This window comes from Lemur catta, chromosome 2 (assembly GCF_020740605.2).
Source record: "Lemur catta isolate mLemCat1 chromosome 2, mLemCat1.pri, whole genome shotgun sequence".
NCBI lineage: Eukaryota > Metazoa > Chordata > Mammalia > Primates > Lemuridae > Lemur > Lemur catta.
Window position 1 is genome coordinate 57170816 of NC_059129.1, and position 19626 is coordinate 57190441.

The following is a 19626-nucleotide window of genomic DNA, read 5'->3' on the forward strand; positions in this document are numbered from 1 at the left end:
ATTCATTTTTTTTTTTCTGAATATTTTCAATCCATGGTTGGTTGAATCTATGGACATGGAACACACAGATATGGAGGCCAACTATATTAAGGCATGGAAAAACACAACGACTCCAAATTCTCTGTGAAAATGTCCATTTTTGTTTACCTTATACAGTTATCTGTATTTTTTGTGATCTAAATTTCTAATCTAAGGGGAGACAAGACAGTACAGTGTGGTGTTTCTTAAACAGTAAATCCTAATCCATGGATGGTGATGTAGAATTAGTGGATTGTAATTAGCACTTTAAAAAAAATTGAAATAGAATAGAAACTAAGTGCACTGCACATAGTTTGGGTAGGTAGTTTTGTGAGACTTTTATTTTAGTTATGTGTGTTCACATACACGTGAATTTGTGTGTGTGTGTTTAGGTAGGCATGTAGGTAAAATGCATTTCTTACTGTGAGTCATGATCATAAAAGTTGGGAAAACATCAGTATGAAGTTAAGAGCATGGGCACAGGAGTCACACTTGAGTTCAAGTTCCAGTCTGACATTTGCTAGCTGAATGGACCTAAGAACCTTATTTAACATCTCTCCATATTAATCTCCTGTCAGATGGGATTCATGAAAAGAAAATGGTTCTTATTAGGATTAAATGAGAAAATGCCTAACTAAGGCAATTCCTGGCATAGTACAGGCACTCAATAAATCTTGATTTTATAAAAGTAATAGTAATAACAAGAATGTAGAGAGTCATGGTTTTAGAAAACAAGAGCTTTTGCAAATATGATCTATATTTATAGCCAGAATAATAATATGTATATGACTTAACAATTCAATTCTTAATGTGTATTTTTAGCAATTATGTTTTAAGACACAGGACTTTTCCTGAATATACAGAATTCCAAGCTATTCAACTCAAATGATAATTATCATTTGCAAACATTTTCTAATTAAATTAAAATAGATAATGAGTACTAATTAAGGACCTATTAATGCCAGCATTGTTCTAATCATGGGGATATAGCAATAAACAAAACAAAGTCTATGCCCTCATGGACTTTACATTTTATTGTAGAGAGAGAGAAAGAAACAAACAAACACATAAACAAATAAATATATAATTTAACAAAAAACAGAGTAAATAAAGAATTGACTGAGGCAGCAGGGTAGCATGCTGTTACAGATACGGATCTCTATAAGCTTCTTAGATAAGATGACATTTGAGCAAGACCTGAAAAGTACACTTTTTCTGGTTTACTAAAAACTAGTCCTCTTAGATTAGGTTGTTTGTTATAATTACATGAACAACAGATTACTAAAATTCATGGAGTGAAAATAATGTTAAAATTAACTCCAGCTAGGGTTGTAGAAAAACAATTTAATATGAAATTACTGTTGAGGTTGTTCAGTTTGAAAATAAGTGTTAACACTACAAGTAAAAATACTGTTACAACCATTTGTAAAAGGGAAGCATGAGGAAATATAAACATTAGTCCAGTGGCAAAAAGAATTCACAGTACTGTAGCAGAAATACATTTAGGTATAAAAACATCTCTTGATTTTAGCTATGGTGAAAGTTAATTCTTCTAATAGAAGAACTTGATTTGGTCATGGTTCTAAGAAGGTTCAAAATTAGGAAAACGTTATACTAGAGCATCTATTTCTCCTAAATTGGCACTAGAGTCAAGAAACCTGCATTCAAATCCCAGCTCTCCCACTTAGAATTTAAACTTGAGTAACTAAATGAGACTGTCTGATCATTAGTTCCCTCATCTGTAAATGAAAATAAAAATAGTAAATACCTGTTAAATAAAATAATACACAAAAACAATAATTCAAGAAAAGCACTTAGCACGGTATAGGGTACACGGTAAGTGTTCGATAAATGTTAACTATTATTCCTATATTGTTGAAAATTATTATATTTTTCTCTCTTTCCCAAAATAAAGTTCATCATCACTTATGATAAATGGAACACCTCAAACTTTGAGGGTATAGAGTTAATAAGAATCTAAAGTACGAGAGAGGAAAAAGAGGTTTTCCAAATATAATAAATACTGAGACTTTTACAGTCACTGAAAATAAAATGCCACATGCTAAATAGGGCCTTTCAAACAATGACAAAATGTAATAGATGAGTGATTATTATTCCCGATTAGATTGAAGGTAAAAAAGAAAATAACATCATTAAACATCTACCATTAATTCTAATGGGAAAAAAACTGAAGATTATAGTCATGTGTTCCATCTAACTGGACAAAGTCTATTAGATTTTTATAGAATATTTCAACTAAGGAGAAAAAAGTCATATCTTAAACAATCACAGGAAAAATGAACAGACAACCACCATTGAGGTTTTAAGCTTCCTACCTTGGAAATAGCAGTAATTACAAAGGCCAAAGATTAGGAGGCCAAGGTAGCATCATACAACAGAAATATATCGGTTACAACAGTGACAATTAATATGGTTTATCTATTTTAGTATTTCATCTACTTTGGTTCATCTCAGTGAGAAACTGAAAATAAAAAGGAAATACAGTATGCTAGTTTCAATCAAAATAAAGTTCAGTATAAACTGTAGCTTCCTAAAGCACTACCAAATATAGTTAAATTTAAAACATTAGAAAGCAAGTAATTCTTTCATAGTAGTATCAGGCACCATGGTCCAGTGGAAAGAAATTATAACGAGAAGCCCTGGGTTCAAATACTAACTCTAAACTTTATTCTGTTTTTAACTTTGATTGAGTTACATAATCACCTAAACTTTATAGTTCTTATCTATAAATGATAGAAGGTACTATTACTGTAGTGTGGTTTTTAATAACAACAAATAAGTTTCACAGACACAGATATCATGGTTTGAAAATACAAGTTTTTGTTGTCAATAGATCCAGATTGAGTCCTGGCTGTCCAATTATTTATTCTAAGCAAGTTTCTCAATGTCTTATATTTGAAATGATGAAAAATAATACCCACCTCATGTGGTTGTTTTAAGGATTAAGCAGGACAATTTAAGGGCTTAGCCAGTGTCCAGAACACAGAAAATACTAAAAAAAAAAAAATAGCTATTCATACCTTCTTAAGTTTTTCAATCTGCTGGCTACGCACTGAAGTATTATCAATCGCCAGAACCTCTACAGAATCTTCTTTTTCCAGCTGGTACTTATTTACTCCAACAATTACTTCAGAACCTATTAATTTCCCAAAGGAAAACAATATGAAGATTCTATTCACAAATAATTGCCTACTAGTAATGCTCTGATTATCACATGTTTTCCTTGTAAGTTTAATGTTTTTAAGTAGTATTCTTAACTTTTAATGAAACTTAAATATAGATCAGCAAATCCCAATCTAGGATAGCAGCGTGAGGGGAAGAACAGGCATATATCAGAGTGTCTGTGAGAAAGGACTTTTATTATTTTTCCAAACTATATACTTTCCCAGAGTTTCTGACAAATCTTCTAACACTACAAAATAAAAATAATCCCAGCAGTTACCATCTAAGATTTATAAGGTAAATAATTAACACTCAGTAGCTTTTCTAATATTTTCTTGAATTCTTTTAGAGCCAACTGCTTTAAAAAAAACTTTAAAATCTATGAGCAACAAATCAAAATTAAAAAGATACTTCCTTACATAATAAAGAATATATTATTTTGCCTCAAATTATCAGATTATTACTCTTATCTAAAAACATCCCCATGACTCCATCCCAGGTTATACTCCTTCTTATTTCCTTCATAGCACTTATCACAATCTGTAATATTTTATTTGCTTACTTGTTCATTTTTCTCTTTTACTAGAATGTAAGCTCTACAGGAACAGAGACTATGACTATCCTGTTCACAGTTGTATGTTCAAACATAGCAAGTGCCTCAAATAGACTAAAAAAAAAAAAAAAGTGTTCATTGATCGAATTAATGAATACTCTAATGCAGAGTACTATGACCATCAATAGTGTCATCTTCAAAATGTTGGTGATAGCCACCCACAAACGCGTACATACATATAATGGTTATCCATCCACACACTTTGTACACATGCTTGCCTGTGGTATGTATGTATGCAAAAATCCAAATATACACATATATACATATGTGTATATACATATGTAAACATGAAAGAAATTTTATTTAAATTTCATTATTTTTGTTTTATTAATTTTATATATTATCCTCAAACAGAAATTACTATTTCTTTTTAAATACTAAATTTCCTATATAAACTTTTTCACTTTATCTTACCAGAATCAATTCTAGCTTGTCTTCGGGCAGCACATTCTTCAATTCGAAGTTTAGGTATTCCTTCAGCTACAGCTTTTGCCATTCCACCCATTTCTTCAATTTCATTAATGAGCTAATAAGAAAAATATTAATAAAACTAAAAGAGAATATAGAAAATTTTTATATATTATACAAATTTGTTATGAGTGTTACATAATTACTAACAATATTAATGAAATTATAAACTAAATGTTAATATTTCATAAGAAAAAATTAAGTAAACATCAAGGGTATTAATTAGAATTTGTGTGTTTAAAGTTATCTGAATAGAAAAATTAACAAGTATATTCTGGAAAACACAAAACCTCTCACTCAAGTCTTAGGAGAAAACTAAAGATAATATCAATTCTCTAATCTTTATTTTTAGCTACATAAATAGTTTTCACACTTACATAAATAAAGATTCTAAGAAAAATGTATTTTAAAATACAATTTAATTTTTATTTGAGCAGTGAAGAAATGATATAACTTCATCTTTAATGAAACCAGAAAACATTTAAACCTCAATCACAGCTTCATATAAAAATAAAAATAGATGGTAGAATGGTATATGACTTAGCAGAAAGGATCAAATTCAAACTTGCTTCTCCCTGAAGAATAATCTGTATTCGACGCCACACAAGACAAGGATAAGATGGGAAGCTAAAAAGAGGGAGACTAGTTGAGAGTTTGCAATGACTCCTCTCCCATTCTGTCAGCAGAACCAAAGTTTACTGTCTACAGAAAATGAACTGGAGAGGCAATGAACTATCAAACACTAAATACAGAGAAAGGCAAGGGAAAGATGTTTTAATGAAATAAAAGTATTTATTCGGAACAAGACTAAAGACAAAAAGCATACAGAGAAAACAGAGACAATATAGGATACACAAGAAAATTTCAAAAAATATCATTAATATCCTCAGAATAAGAAGAGATTCTACATTAATGAAACAAATTTATGACATACAAGGGAAAAAGTAGAAAACAAAAATGAGCTCTTAGAAATTAAAAATATGACATATGAATGTTAAAATATTCAGTAGACGGATAAAGTTGACAAATCTCCAAGAAAACAGAACAAAAAGGCAAAGAGATGAATTACAGAAAAGATAAGAACATCAGTGTATTATTCAAGGAGGTCCAATAGCTTATGACTAGGAGTTCTAGAAAGAGAAACCATAGAAAAACGGCAGGAAGATATTATCAAAGAAATAATACAAGAAAATTTCCCAGAGCTATAAAAATATAAAAAAGGTGTAAGATTAAAAAGACCTATTAAAGATTCTGTAAAATGTAGGAAAAAATACAGATACCAAGTTATACATCAAGACCAAAAGTAAAGAAGAGATCCTGATGCTTTCAGAAAGAAAGATCCAGAATGAGAATGGCATCAAGTTTCTAATCATAAATATTAAAAGCCAGAATAAAAATCCAGAATAAAAAAACACATCAATGCTTACAAAGTTGCTTATGAATTCCCAAATGGAAATAATTTCAAAACTAGTCAGACTATCAATCAATACAAAATAAAATAAAGATATTTTCAAACAGGCAAAGTTTCAAGTAATTTCTCTCTCATGCACCATTTTTCCAGCAGGTTGCTATGAGATATACCTCAAAATAGCAAAGAGATAAACATGGGATTCAGTATTCAGAATTCAACATAGGAGAAGTGAAAACATTGTCCCAGGATAATAGTAGAGAAGTCAAAGAACAGAAACGGTCAGCAGAACTAGAGACAGAATGGTTTAAAGCAAATGAAAGCATTAGAGAACTTCAGGAAGGATTATATTGAGAAATGACTATATTGGTGGAAAAGAAGGAGTATGAATCAGCTAAACTCTAAACTACCATGCTAGGAAAGCAATAGATAATGTCCAAGGTCTAATGTCTAAAACTGATGGAATTAGAAGAAATAGTATACATGTAGGATTTTAAACCATGCAGATAAAAACAAAAATAAACAAAAAAAGAAGTATGTAGCTTACTTACTCCAGGAAACAGGAAAAAGCAAGTGGAAGACAAAAAACTGATGTTTTTGCATAAGCTTTTAAATACTGGTTGGCTTTTTAACTCTTTGAATAAAATAATACAAATAGAAATGTATTTTTTAAATTAAGTTTCAGTTGTGAAAACTATAAAATCAAATCTAAATTTCTTTTCTATTTAATAAATCTTTATATCAATCTATAAATGATTTATAAATTCAAAAATCTATAAATCTTTATAAATCTGTAAATCCTGAAAGCAAAATTGCAAAGAGGAAAAACTAACCTTCAAGGCAGCATCATAAACATCATTTGTGAGACATTCCATCATATATGAACCTCCCCAAGGATCAGCCACTTTAGGAATCCCAGATTCTTCTTGAATGATGATTTGTGTGTTCCTGGCAATTCGAGCACTTTTTACAGTAGGCAAACCCAAAGCTTCATCAAAGGAATTTGTGTGCAAAGACTGAGTCCCTCCAAACACTGCTGCCATTGCTTCTATTGCAGTACGCACAATGTTATTGTAAGGATCCTAAAACATTTGTTTACAAAAACCAAAATAACGAAACTGGTAAAATATATTGCAGCTATAAAAGACAATATGATCAAACACAACTGCTGCATGCTTTTTCTATGCCAATGTCCACGTTAGACTTCAGAATATCAAATAAACTTAGACAAATTAGTGAACAAGCCAGAAATAGAAATAAGAGCCAAAGTGTCTATTCTGTGCCTAGGCATTAAAACATTGTCTCTTATAATCCTCTGAAATATTAAATATTCATTGTATTTACTTTTATATTGCCTAAATACTTTTCTATAAGTATATCAAGAATGTATATTTTTCTACTTTAATTATATAATCCTTCATCTCATAATTCACTATCTCCTAAGTATTTTGTATACCTCAAAGTATCCACCACAATGATGTAAACAAAACAAGCATTCAACAAATGATTAATAAAGCAGATAAACAATGGATTGTGACACAGGAAATCTGAGTTCTAATTTATTGTATTCGTAATTGTAATTTGGGAAAGTCTTTGGACCTCTCTGAACTTCAGTTTCTTTAGCTGTAAAACTAAGCAAGACTAAAACGATTATTAAAGGTTCTTCCAATCCTGAAAAATCTCTATTTCTCTAAGGACCTGAAGTTATATTTCATATGGAGAATATTAGTTGTTATTCACTTTTAAATGTATAAAAGCAATGTATAATAACTTTACACATATAAATTATATGTATCTATTATGTAAGGAGAATATATAAAAAGATCACCACACAATTTTTAATGGAATAAAATTAAATTAAATTACCTAATAATCATCTTTAATCAGTTTGCTTTTATGCTTGTTTAAACATATAACTTTAATAAATAAAATATTTGTGTATGTATAAAATCAAATTTTAATTAAGCAGTTCTATGCTAAGAATTCTAACTCTTAAAATTATATGAGAGTATTAAGTTATGACATTTACTTCTTCCTCATAATCAAATTTTATTTACTTTTTAAAAAGTAGGCCAGGCGCAGTGGCTCACACCTGTAATCCTAGCACTCTGAGAGGCTGAGGCAGGAGGATTGCTTGAGCCTAGGAGTTCAAGACCAGCCAGAGCAAGAGTGAGACCTATCTCTACTAAAAATAAAAAAATTAGCCGGGCATGGTGGTGCACACCTGTAGTCCCAGCTACCCAAGAGCTGAGGCAGAGGGATCACTTGAGCCCAGGAGTTTGAGGTTGCTGTGAGCTATGAGGACACTACAGCACTCCAGTCAGGGCAAGGGAGTGAGACTCTGTCTCAATGAATCAATCAATTAACAAATAAATAAATAAAAATAAAAAAGTAAACAGCACTACATGCAAGATGTAAAATGATTTTACATTGTTAACCACTAGAGGGAGCCAATCCTATTTATCATAATATGTGTAAATATAATACAAACCCAAGTGTGTATTATGTTTCAGAATGTTCATGATTTTCAAATATTAGCAGATAGCTTCTTAAATCCATTTCCTAATTATGCCATGTTACTTAAAAGAAAATACATGACTTTATTAAAATTTTATATTTTAAATTACATACACACCTGCTCAGTAAGTGACCATCCTGATGTCTGACAATGTGCTCTTAGAAGAAGAGATTTAGAGTCTTTAGGCTGAAACATTTTCTCTACTAAGTGAGCCCAGAGTCTTCTCCCAGCTCTCATCTTTGCTATTTCCATATAGAAGTTCATCCCAATTCCCCAGAAGAAAGACAACCTAAAGTAGTAATGTTAAGTCCAGAATTTAATTAAACTTAACAATATAAAACAGAAAATAAAACTAATTGTATCACACACTAGAAAATCAATGTCCACATTTTAATTCCAAACAACTGAATCTGAATTAAAATTAATACCCATATTTATGTGACTTTAAGTTTAAAGTCACATAACAAATTAAATTTTATGCATGTGAAAGAAACAGCTGTGATTATTTGCTTCAGGTAAGAGTGATTCACTTTGCAATTGGTTTTCTGTAGGAAAGAACCTCCTCTGTGTCCTTAATTAAATAAAGATTCAATTCCTAAAAAGAAAAATATTTTAGGAATACCTAATATGTTAGGTAGGGGACACCGACAAAGTGAATAAAATGAGAAACTTGCTTTGTTTAGATGACAAGAAAGTTTTTTTTTTTTTTTAAAGACTGATTGTGTATTTGGTCTATGCATATATTTCTCCAATTTGTCCCCAACCTCCACTACTCTCTTTTATCTTATATTCTATAGCTGATTTACACATTTAGGTTATTTTCTTGCCTCTAAAGGCACAAAGGTTGTGAATCCCTAAACAAAACAAGGTGAACTTTAAGAAACCAAAACTTAAAAAAAATTCCTGATGTATACTTGGAAGAAGTTCTTAACATAGTAGTTCTCAAATATTTTGATCTCAGGATCCCCTTTTACTCTTAAAAATTACTGAAGATCCCCCCAAAATTTTCTTTATTTGGATAATATTAATCAATATTTTGCCTACTAGTTCATTTAAAAATAACAATAAACCTACATGTTAACATAAATAATATTTCTTATGAAAAACTATACTTCTTTAAATAAAAAAATTACAATAAAAAAAGTCATTGTTTTACATTTTTGCAAATCTCTTTGATGTGTGGCTTAAGAGAAGAGAGTTGCACTCTCGTGTCTGTTTCTGAAATCTGTTGCAACATCACATATCATGTCGCTACTGGAAAACACCACTATAAACTCTTGGGAAAATGAAAGTTAAAAAGGCAAATAAAGTTTTAATATAATCATGGAAACAGTTTTGACCTCAGAAAGGGTCTTAGCAATACCCAAGAATTTTTGGACTATACTTTGAGAACTACTGTCACAATAAGTATACAAGATCCCTGGTATAAAGGAGCATTCTATAGTCTATAAACACTCTGAAGAAAGAAGTCATGTTTTCTCCACGTAGTTTTTGCCAGCATATAGGCTAGTTCATGGCCCAAAGCAAAGCTCACTACGTGATTGCTGAACTGACTGAACTAATGATTGATTTTTCATCCCCAAATTTAAATACTTCATAAACTTAAGTTTTTCCATATTTGTCATACTCTATTAACAAGCTGTCATGAAATGTTTTCAACAGCACTGTGCATCCCAAAACATTTACATTACATACATGAAACAGAAAAAAATAAAACATAATAGATGACTTCTATATGTTAAAATGGAAAAATTAAAATAAAAGTAAAATTGTCTTGACATTTTGTTTACATTTTAATATTTGTTAAAATGTGCAAGTTAATTGTGTTCTCCAAATAGGTGCAGACAAGATATTCTGCTAATTTACAAAGAAGTATGGCCAATTTTAATTCTGATTTTTTATTATAAATAGTACTAGTTTATTCTCATTACCACTCAGATAAAACATGAGAAAATCTAAACTAATATTTATATTTACGAATTCATTTTACTAATATAATTTGCTGTTTACTCATAAAATGGCCCTATGCATTTTCTTAATGTTGAAACAATATCTAAGTTTAATTTACTCACCGTGGTGCAAATTCATCAATTGTCAGGCCAGCTTGGAGTCCAGTTCTAGAGTACTCCAATCCATCTGCTATAGTGTAGGCCAGTTCCAGAATGGCATCAGCCCCTGCTTCCTGCATATGGTATCCACTAATTGAAATTGAATTAAATTTTGGCATGTACTACATAAAATAAAAATTATAATAGTAAATAAATAAAAATATCAAAAGGTTCTATTAAACATATTTTCTAAAAGCAAATATTATTTTTAAATCATCTTCAGCTCAAATATACTTGGTAGTTTATAATGTTAACTGAAAATATTTAATGCTTATTTGTTGTATTTAATTCACTCTCCAATTTAAATGGTTGGTTCATGAACCATCATCATTCAGGACTATACCTGTCTTATTTTTCCAGTGGAAAAGAATTTGCACTAACTATCCTTCTAAACGTTTAAACTTTGAATTAGCTACCTGAGATTAGAAATGTAAACTTTGGCCTGAGAACTAAATGAAGACATTTTTAATTCCAAACCAATGACTTTGACCTCATAAGAGATTATTAGACCCTATAACTTTGGGTTAATCTGCTAAAGATATATAAATTTAATATTATTTACTAGTTACTAATTTTCTTATTTGAATGAAGGCATCAAATGTGAATACGTGCATAAAGGATAAAAAAGAAAATGATTCGATCCTTAGTATTAATACTATATATGGAAACAAAATGGGATAAAATGTATGGCTTAAAAATCAAAAATTTAACTGTGATTTACTGTGACATTTAATGCTAAGCATATCCCAGACAGGTTCTTTCTATCACAACCATAAGAAAACCACATTTCAACTATTCTCCTAAAAGTACATATCACGCATATCTTGCAGAACCAAAACATTATTATCTTTCCGAAGAGTTAACCAAACATAAAATAATAAAAACTAAATCACAGGAACTTAGTACAGTGGTAAAGAGCATGGGCTCTGGAGCCAGAGTGCTCAGAATTCTAGCTGCATAATTTAACTGTAGGCAAATTTCTCAACCTTGCTATTATTTCTGTGTTTCCTAATCCACAAAATAGAAATAATAATTGTACCTTCCTCATGGAAGTTATAGGATTAAATGAAATGATTCATTTAAATCACTTAGTATTATATAGGACATAGTGTTGTTATTAATGTATGGTATGGATTAAATACACCATACATACATATATCATAGATGGTATGTACATAGATACCATGCATATACCATATATGATATATATATCATATACCCAAAATATAGATACATATTTTATATTTATCTATATAAATGTTTATTACCGAAAGCCCTTAAAAAATGTTTCACCACAAAACCAGTAAAGGGATTGAATCACACGGAATTGACAGATTTACTTGAGTATATTTAGAGTTTACAAATAAGAAACAAGGACACAAATAGGCGCTTTTCTATGGAGAAAAGTTCAGTGTAAAATTGTAAGAATAATAAAAATAGCACAATATTAGAATATTATTCAACCTTAAAAAGAAAAGAAATTCTGACATGTTACAACATGGATGAACCCTGAGGCCATTACCCTAAGAGAAATAATCCAGTCACAAAAAGACAAATATTGTATGATTCCACTTATATGAGGTTCCTAAAGCAGTCAAATTCATAGAAACAGAAAATAGAATGGTGGTTGCCAGGGGCTAGGGAGGGGGGGAAATGGGAAATTAGTGTTTAATAGGTTCAGAGTTTCAGCTGGGGAGGATGATCAAGATCTGGAGATGGATGGTGGTGATTGTTGCATGACAATGTCAATATACTTAGTGCCACTGAATTGTGCACTTAAAAATTAAGATGGTAATTTCATGTTTTATGTATTTTGTCACATTTAAGTTTTTTTTTAAAAATACAAAAGTTCACAATTTACAAAGTAGTTCAATGTAACATTTTTATCAGTGTCTGAAATTGGCATTTCACCAACTTACGTGAAAGATTATATGAAGCAATTTTGAACTTAAGGGTGACATTAAGAGCTTTCACAAGGTGAAATGCCCAAGTGTATAACAGCATAGACTGCTACTACCTACTCCAATAACCATTCTCCACCCTTCTCCTGTAATAGATGAACCATAAAATCAGAGTGCCAATGAGCAAGGACTACATTTCCAATCTTCTCTTACTGCTATGTGTGTCCACTGACATATAAGCAGGAGTTTGGTGTGTTCCTTCTGGAAGTTCACTTTAAATAAAAGGAGCTAGGCCTTTCTCCCCCCAGCACACACCTACCCACCCCTTCTTCCTTAACCATGAGCTGACACCCTACCAATAGAGAAGCAAAATAAAAGGAACCTAGTCCATGGAGATTCCATAAAGGTAAGCCCCTGACAGACTCCCTTCTGACCTCTTTTAGATGAAAGAGAATTGACTGACTCCTATTTAGTTTAAGCTACTATTTGTATGTGTTTGTTTGTCATATGCTGCTAACCACAATCTTCCAGTGCGTATGTTCTTTAAATCATAAATGACAGAAATATACAACTTTATGCAATAAAATTCATGTGGGCAGATGGAATATATGAGAAGAAATAAAATTACAAAGTGTAAAGGCTAAATATCAAATGAGGAATACGGGCAATCCTTGCTAGAATTCTGAGATGATAGTAATTAAAAGGAGTGAAAGAGAGAAAAAGGTTTGATGGAGAAGAGATTTTCCCTTTGCCATGAAATAATGCTTTAACTTTAAGGTAAGTAAATAGAAGGAGATCATCACTAGCAAGAAGCAAAGTGTGAATAACGGGGGGAAATATACATTAATTGCTCAAAAAAAAATGAAGGAGAAAGAAAATGTTTCACTGTGGAGGTACTGCTGCTACTCTAAGAACACTATGGGAAACTTCTTTTCCTACCACTCTGAGGAAGATGAATCAAATTCAGGGGTGAATATTAGGAACCTCATTGAGGTTGCAGATATGAGTGATATCTTCCAACCCAGATTTTAGCAGAAAAAAGCTGACATTCTTATCTCTATCTGTCTGACACCAGTGTCTACTACACAACTGCATCTAAATTCTGGAGGGAAATAAAGAAATGTAAATCATGAGACCTCTCTGATTCTAATAATTATCAGATAACTAAATTTTAACGTAAGGAAAATATATTAAAGGTCTACTACCCAGATTCCTACAGGTAATGACAAACCATAAAATTAGTACATTAAAAACAAAAAAACTAACAACAAAACACCCTGACTTCATACTGTAACTATTATTGAGATTCAGTTACCAGATTCAAAGCATGTTGTAAAAATTCCTACATTCAAGGAACTATAGCAAAACCTACAATAACCACAAAGTATACCTTTGCTGTATATTGGAAGATGTCAGCAATAATTTTCATGGATGGTTCTGGAGGAAAAATGTAAGTATTTCTGACCATAAATTCCTTTAGTATGTCATTTTGGATGGTACCAGTAAGTTTCTCTTTAGGTACGCCTTGTTCTTCTCCAGTTACTATAAAATTTGCAAGAACTGGAATAACTGCTCCGTTCATGGTCATGGAAACAGACATTTTCTCTAAAGGAATTCCATCAAAAAGAATTTTGGTATCTTCCACAGTGTCAATAGCAACTCCAGCCATTCCAACATCACCACGGACTCGAGGGTTGTCTGAATCATAGCCACGATGAGTTGCCAGATCAAAGGCAACTGATAATCCCTGCTGACCAGCTAAATATATAAAGAAAAATAATCTAAGATTAAAGAGTCTGGCATCAATGTAAACTGATTTACTTTAACACTACTAAAAGTGTTAATTTATCTCATCCTAGTATACCTTTATAACAAAATATTTTTATGTTCCCATATGTCAAAACAAATTTAAATAAAGATATTTCACTTCCTAAGAGTTAGCTGTTTCCCATGTGCTAAAATGCACAAGTCGAATCCCTGACATCACTATAGAAAAGAATGGAAGGAATACAATATCTCACTCGTCTTATCTTTATCTGAATATTTGGTGCTTAAGCACCAAATCATGTTTTATCTTAACAGTTTTTGACTGAAATATTTCTAAAATTCATGAAAAGATCTTCTTGTTCATATATAGTTAACATAATTTAATATTTGTATGCTTACTTACTTTTTTTGTTCTTTTATCTAATATGGTCATAACAGGATGTCTTGGCTATTCAAATATTCTGGGAAACAGAATTATGACAGTCATATAAAATTTTTAAATAACTAAAATAGCCTACACTAAATATAATATACCTCCATGAGTAATACAGACTTAAAAATCCTCAGGTTTAACACATTCAAACAATATGATTTTATTATAGATCAGAAAGAAGAAATATTAAGATAATTTTTAGAGAATGAGTACCAGATTGCTCTGAATATATCTGTACCACATTATCATTTGTTTATTACTTTCTTTGAGCATCCAGGGGTGGGGAACCTGCCGCCTTCTGATTTCAAGATTGTTCTTTTTGAGCACCAAAGGCAGCAAGAAAAGCTTCATCTTTCTCTGCTGCCCCCCTTTTAATAAAAGGATTTGTTCTGTAAAATTTGGATTCAGTCAAAAGGCTGCACTTGAGGACCTAGAAGGCCACATGTGGCCTTAAGGCCGCAGGTTGAAGATAGCCTATCTTCACCTCCAATCTCTATCTTGACAATGTTAAGTTTTCCAAGGCAAAGCCAATGTCTCTCTTCTTCATGCACCTCACTTAATTCCTTTTAAACAATGTGCATGTAAGTGTTGTTTACTTTCAAGAATTTAGCACTTTATTCTGACTCACATCTTTTTGACCACGGAAGCTGAAAAACATCTACTTTTTCAGAGTATAATCTTTAACTATAAAAGTATAAAGTGACTATCATCTTTACGGAGATTAACCAGCCTCCCCTCAAAAAAAGCCAAGATTAGGAGGTATATATCTTATCATAAATATTATGTCTTACTTTAAAATCTCACCCTTAATATTGTCCTTATAGAACTTATTGCTTTCTTCCACAGTACTAAAGCCAGCATACTGGCGAATGGTCCAGGGCCTAAAGGTATACATGGTGGGGTATGGTCCACGTGTGAATGGCTTCACTCCGGGAAGTTCTTCGGGTAAGTCCTTAGTATCCCTCCTGGAATATAAGGGCTTTATAGAGATCCCTTCTGGGGTGTGCCATATTAGGTCTTCTGGATTTTTGCCTTTCAGCTGCTTTTTAGCCAGGGCAGCCCATTCTGGGTGAAGGGGTTGTTGCTGGTGTAGAAGTCTTTGCCATATGAGCCTGGAGCCTGATGATTCTTTTACCTGCTTCAGGTAATGAGGGAAAAGTAAGAAAAGCCGATTCTTAGCCCTCAACATGGTGGAGCATGGAAACACCCAACAGGAACAAGAACCAACCTAGAAAAGAAACACAGTGTATATACATTCAGTAGAGGGAGGAAAAATAGGAGCTATTGATGAGAAAAGAAAAGAGAAGGAAGAGGGCATATTAGTATGATTTCATCTCTTCCCCTTTTCTGCTTCCTGCACCTAATATTTTATAACTTTGTCACCTCTTCTCCACAATTACTATCAGCATTCTAGTTTCAGTCTTCTTCCTCAGTACCTCTTAGCTACCACAGTCTTAGCCCCCTCTAATCCATTCTCCACAACGACACCAGTGAAAATCTATGTCACACTCTCCATGAATTTTTTCAAAGATTCTGTATCATGTGGATGCAGTATAGCCTTCCAATTAACTTTTTTTATTCAAAATGCTTTTGCATTTATTAAATACCTAATTTATGATAGGCATTATGTTGGGCAATAGAGAAAAAGTGGTGACCAAGACAAACAGGCATTCAAGGCCTTCATGACCTGGTCTCCGCTTGCCTTTCAGATTCATCTCTGCCTTTGTCCTCTCTACACATTTTGTGTTCTAAGAAATACTGGACTAGCTACAGTTCACTGCATATGTCAAAGTTCTGTGAATTTATTCTTGCTCTTCTTCTCTCTAGAATGTCATTCTTTGGCTAATTCAGCTAAGGTATTATCTCCAGAACTCAGTTTCTATATGCCAGGCACATAAAGAGCGATAAAGACTTCACATAGAGTAGCAATTTTAACTTTTTGTGTTGTTTACTTTTTAAATTTCTTTTAAATTTCAAAATATTAAGTAGGTACAAAGGTTTTTGTTACATGGATAACTTTTATAATGCTTTAGTGTGCCCATCACACGAATAGTGTTCACTGTACCCAAAAGTAGGTTTTTAACCCTCCCCTCCTCCCTTTCCTATGACCTTTATATCTCTTTGTGCCCGTGTGTGCCCATCGGTTAGCTCTGTTATTACATGTAGTATTTGTTTTTCCATTCCTGAGATACTTCACTTAGGATAATGGTCTCCAATTTTATCCAAGTTGCTAAAAAAGACATTATTTCATTCCTTTTTATGGCTGAGTAGTACTCCATGATATATATATATATATATATATATATACATACATACACACACACACACACACACACACACACACACACACCACAGTTTCTTAATCTATTCATGAATTGATGGGCACTTAGGTTGATTCCACATCTTTGCGATTGTGAATTGTGCTGCAATAAACTTTCAGGTGCAGGTGTCTTTCACCAGGAAGTGGGAACTAATATTATCCCCTTTTTATAGATTAGGAAACTGAGGCACTGAAGAGCCAGAATTTGAACCTAGGCAGCCTGTTTCAAAGTCTTTGCATTTAATTAATATGCTCACAACCCATCCCTGAACCCACAAGATGAGCTAAAAGGCCTCTTCAGTAATCTACTTCTCTGCTACTCTATAAACTGCTCCAACATTAGAGCTGTATCTGCCTGATAACTAGCACAGTCTACTATATTAGGTGACTGGGTCCAGCTTCATCATTTTACAGATGTAGAAATTGAAGTTCAGAGAAATAAAGTGGCTTGATCAAAATCCTACCAAGCAAAGCAGTTAATTGTTCACTTCAATTACTAAATACTTGTCAGAGTCATACAGCTTAAACATATGGAGCCAATTGTTTTAAAAGATATTGAAATACAAATTTTATTAATATATCATCATCTCATGTTGTTTTATACTGGCTAAGATAACAAGTGAGTTTAAAATTCTATTTTCCATACCATTTCTTACCTATCAATTTAGTGAAGCTTAAAGGAAATGAGTACTCAACACCCATTATGGGGTCATAAAACAAGACATAAACCATTGGTGGGAGTATTAACTGTTTTAACTACTTTGGAAAGGAAATTGTCAATGTAATAAAAAGCCTCAGAAAGGTTTATGCCTTTCTGCTGAGGAACATCACTCCTGGGAAAGCTACTGTAACAGTATATAAAATAGATGTCCCCTATAGTTTTATTTGTAATAGAGAAAACTTAGAAAAATCATAAATGTCTAACAACATAAGAGTAAGTGAATTACAGCATACATAAATGATACCATTTTATGTAGCTATTGAAATATTCTTAGAAAGCGAGCAAAACTAATCTTTAATGTCGGAAGTCAGAAGAGTAGTTTATGGTGGCTAGTACAGAAAGCGAGCAAGAGGGGTACTTTTTGGGGCATGGCCAATTATATAGACGTATTCTGTTTGTGGAAATTTATCAAACTGTACAATTACATTATGTGCACTTTCTGTAAGAATATTAATGTATAAGTAAAAAGCTAAAACTATGTTATGCATAGTTTCTATAAAAAGAGAAAGGCTCAAAAAGTATTAAGTGAAAGAAGCAGTATACGTAATTGCAAATGCAATATGTTCAACCAGGTAAAAAGTGCACAGAACAAAGTCTAAATGGAAATACAACAAAAACAACTCCCGTTGTTTTTTAAGCTATTACGATTTTTATTCTACTAAATCTACGGGTCCTTGTTATCCATATTTGCAAGCCATCCACTACATTCATTAGTTTAAAAGGTGGTTAAAAAAATAACAAAGTTACAAGTGAATTGTTTCAGTAGTAGTAATACAAAACTACCTGAGACTGGATTGTTGACAGGAAATATCATACCCATTTCACACAAAATACTTGTGGGGCTTTCCTAAACCTAGACAAATGATAGGAAAGAACCCTATATAACGGTGGCTTCCTGAAAAATCACATGTAAATTGGTGGAGGCTGGAAATAAACACCATTTTTAGATAAGAACACAACTACTGTTGATGGCAATGGGACTTCTGAATTTTCTAAGACTCATCAAGAGAGGTCTCAAGTAATCAAAGAAACACCATGCAAAGCAAATATAAGTTACTGATGATTAGAATGTGTTAAACAGAATCCATGAAGCCCGCTCTCATACCTCCAAATACTATTCATAAGAGAAAAAAAATCTGCACCAAATAATTTTCAAGTATTGACTGCTGACATGCGGTTCCACATTAATACTTCAAGAAAGGCTCCTACCTCCAGTGTTAAACCAATTTGGGTCAGAGATGAAAACAAAGGGCATGTGAATTATATTTAATATTAGCATAAGTAAATCATTAAACACAAAACCATATCGGGAGAAAGTTATCAAATGGTTTAAAACCTTACACATACATATTATGCAGGGCTTCAACCTTCTGAAAGGCCACTTTCTTTCTAGACAAAACTGAGAACAAGTCAGTCATTTACGCTTTATGCCAAGTTAGACCTGTCTTTCCTATTCCACCTCTCACCCTTAACCCCACTTACATACAATCACTTCTAGTCCTGCCAAGTTTTACAAAAACCCTAACAATATAACATGAGACCCATCCTAGAAGGGAGGCGGCCATGGAGCAGGCATCCGCCTCTGGAACCGCACAAAAAGTGACCTTTGCCTATGGGAACACCTCGGGGTGCTCGGGTAGCCAGAGAAGATGGGGTACCCCTCGGAGGTGTTAAAAACACCTTCTTTCCAGCGGCACCTCCGAATTCCCAAGGATCTGGCCAAAATGAGAGGCTGGTCGAGGTGAGAATCTCAAGAAGGTAGAGGAGAGTGGGATCCCGTGAGAGAAGGAAAGTAAATAAGGAAGGAAAGGCCAGAAGCTCAAAGGAGAGGGGTAGAGGAGAGAGAGGAACCAAAAATAAAGCAGAAAAGAAAACCACGGAAGGATCTTAAAGGTGCACAGTCCTACTCACGGGCTGGCCTGTTTCAGACTCCGCAACAGGAGAGGGCGGCTTGACTCGCGCGCCCCCAGCCTCACTAGTCAGAGGCCCCCACACCCGGACTTGCCCGCAACAGACACACACACACACACACACACCCCGCGCAAACGCCGACTCCGGCCAGAGGAGTCAGGGGGCGTAGGCCGACACCGCCCTCCCGCCAGCCAATCTAACCGCGCTCCCGCGGGCGCGTTTCCGATGGCTTGAGGGGTACGGCTAGAGGGCCCGCC

General features: G+C 33.0%; 1 protein-coding gene across 3 annotated transcripts in view; it reads right to left on the minus strand.

Annotated features, from left to right (window-relative positions):
• The window catches only part of MMUT (methylmalonyl-CoA mutase), a 34075-nt gene extending 14501 nt beyond the window's left edge, over positions 1-19574 (minus strand). Inside the window, exons 1-8 of one of the 3 annotated variants that reach the window (XM_045543707.1) lie at positions 19495-19574; positions 15222-15645; positions 13608-13975; positions 10281-10438; positions 8326-8497; positions 6524-6772; positions 4229-4340; positions 3060-3175 (exon numbers count right to left, since the gene is read on the minus strand). In XM_045543707.1, the coding sequence (XP_045399663.1) occupies positions 3060-3175; positions 4229-4340; positions 6524-6772; positions 8326-8497; positions 10281-10438; positions 13608-13975; positions 15222-15606 (1560 nt within the window). In that variant the 5' untranslated portion in view covers positions 15607-15645; positions 19495-19574. The other 2 variants (XM_045543706.1, XM_045543708.1) reach the window with 2 other exon arrangements.
• Between the last annotated feature and the right edge of the window lie 52 nt (positions 19575-19626).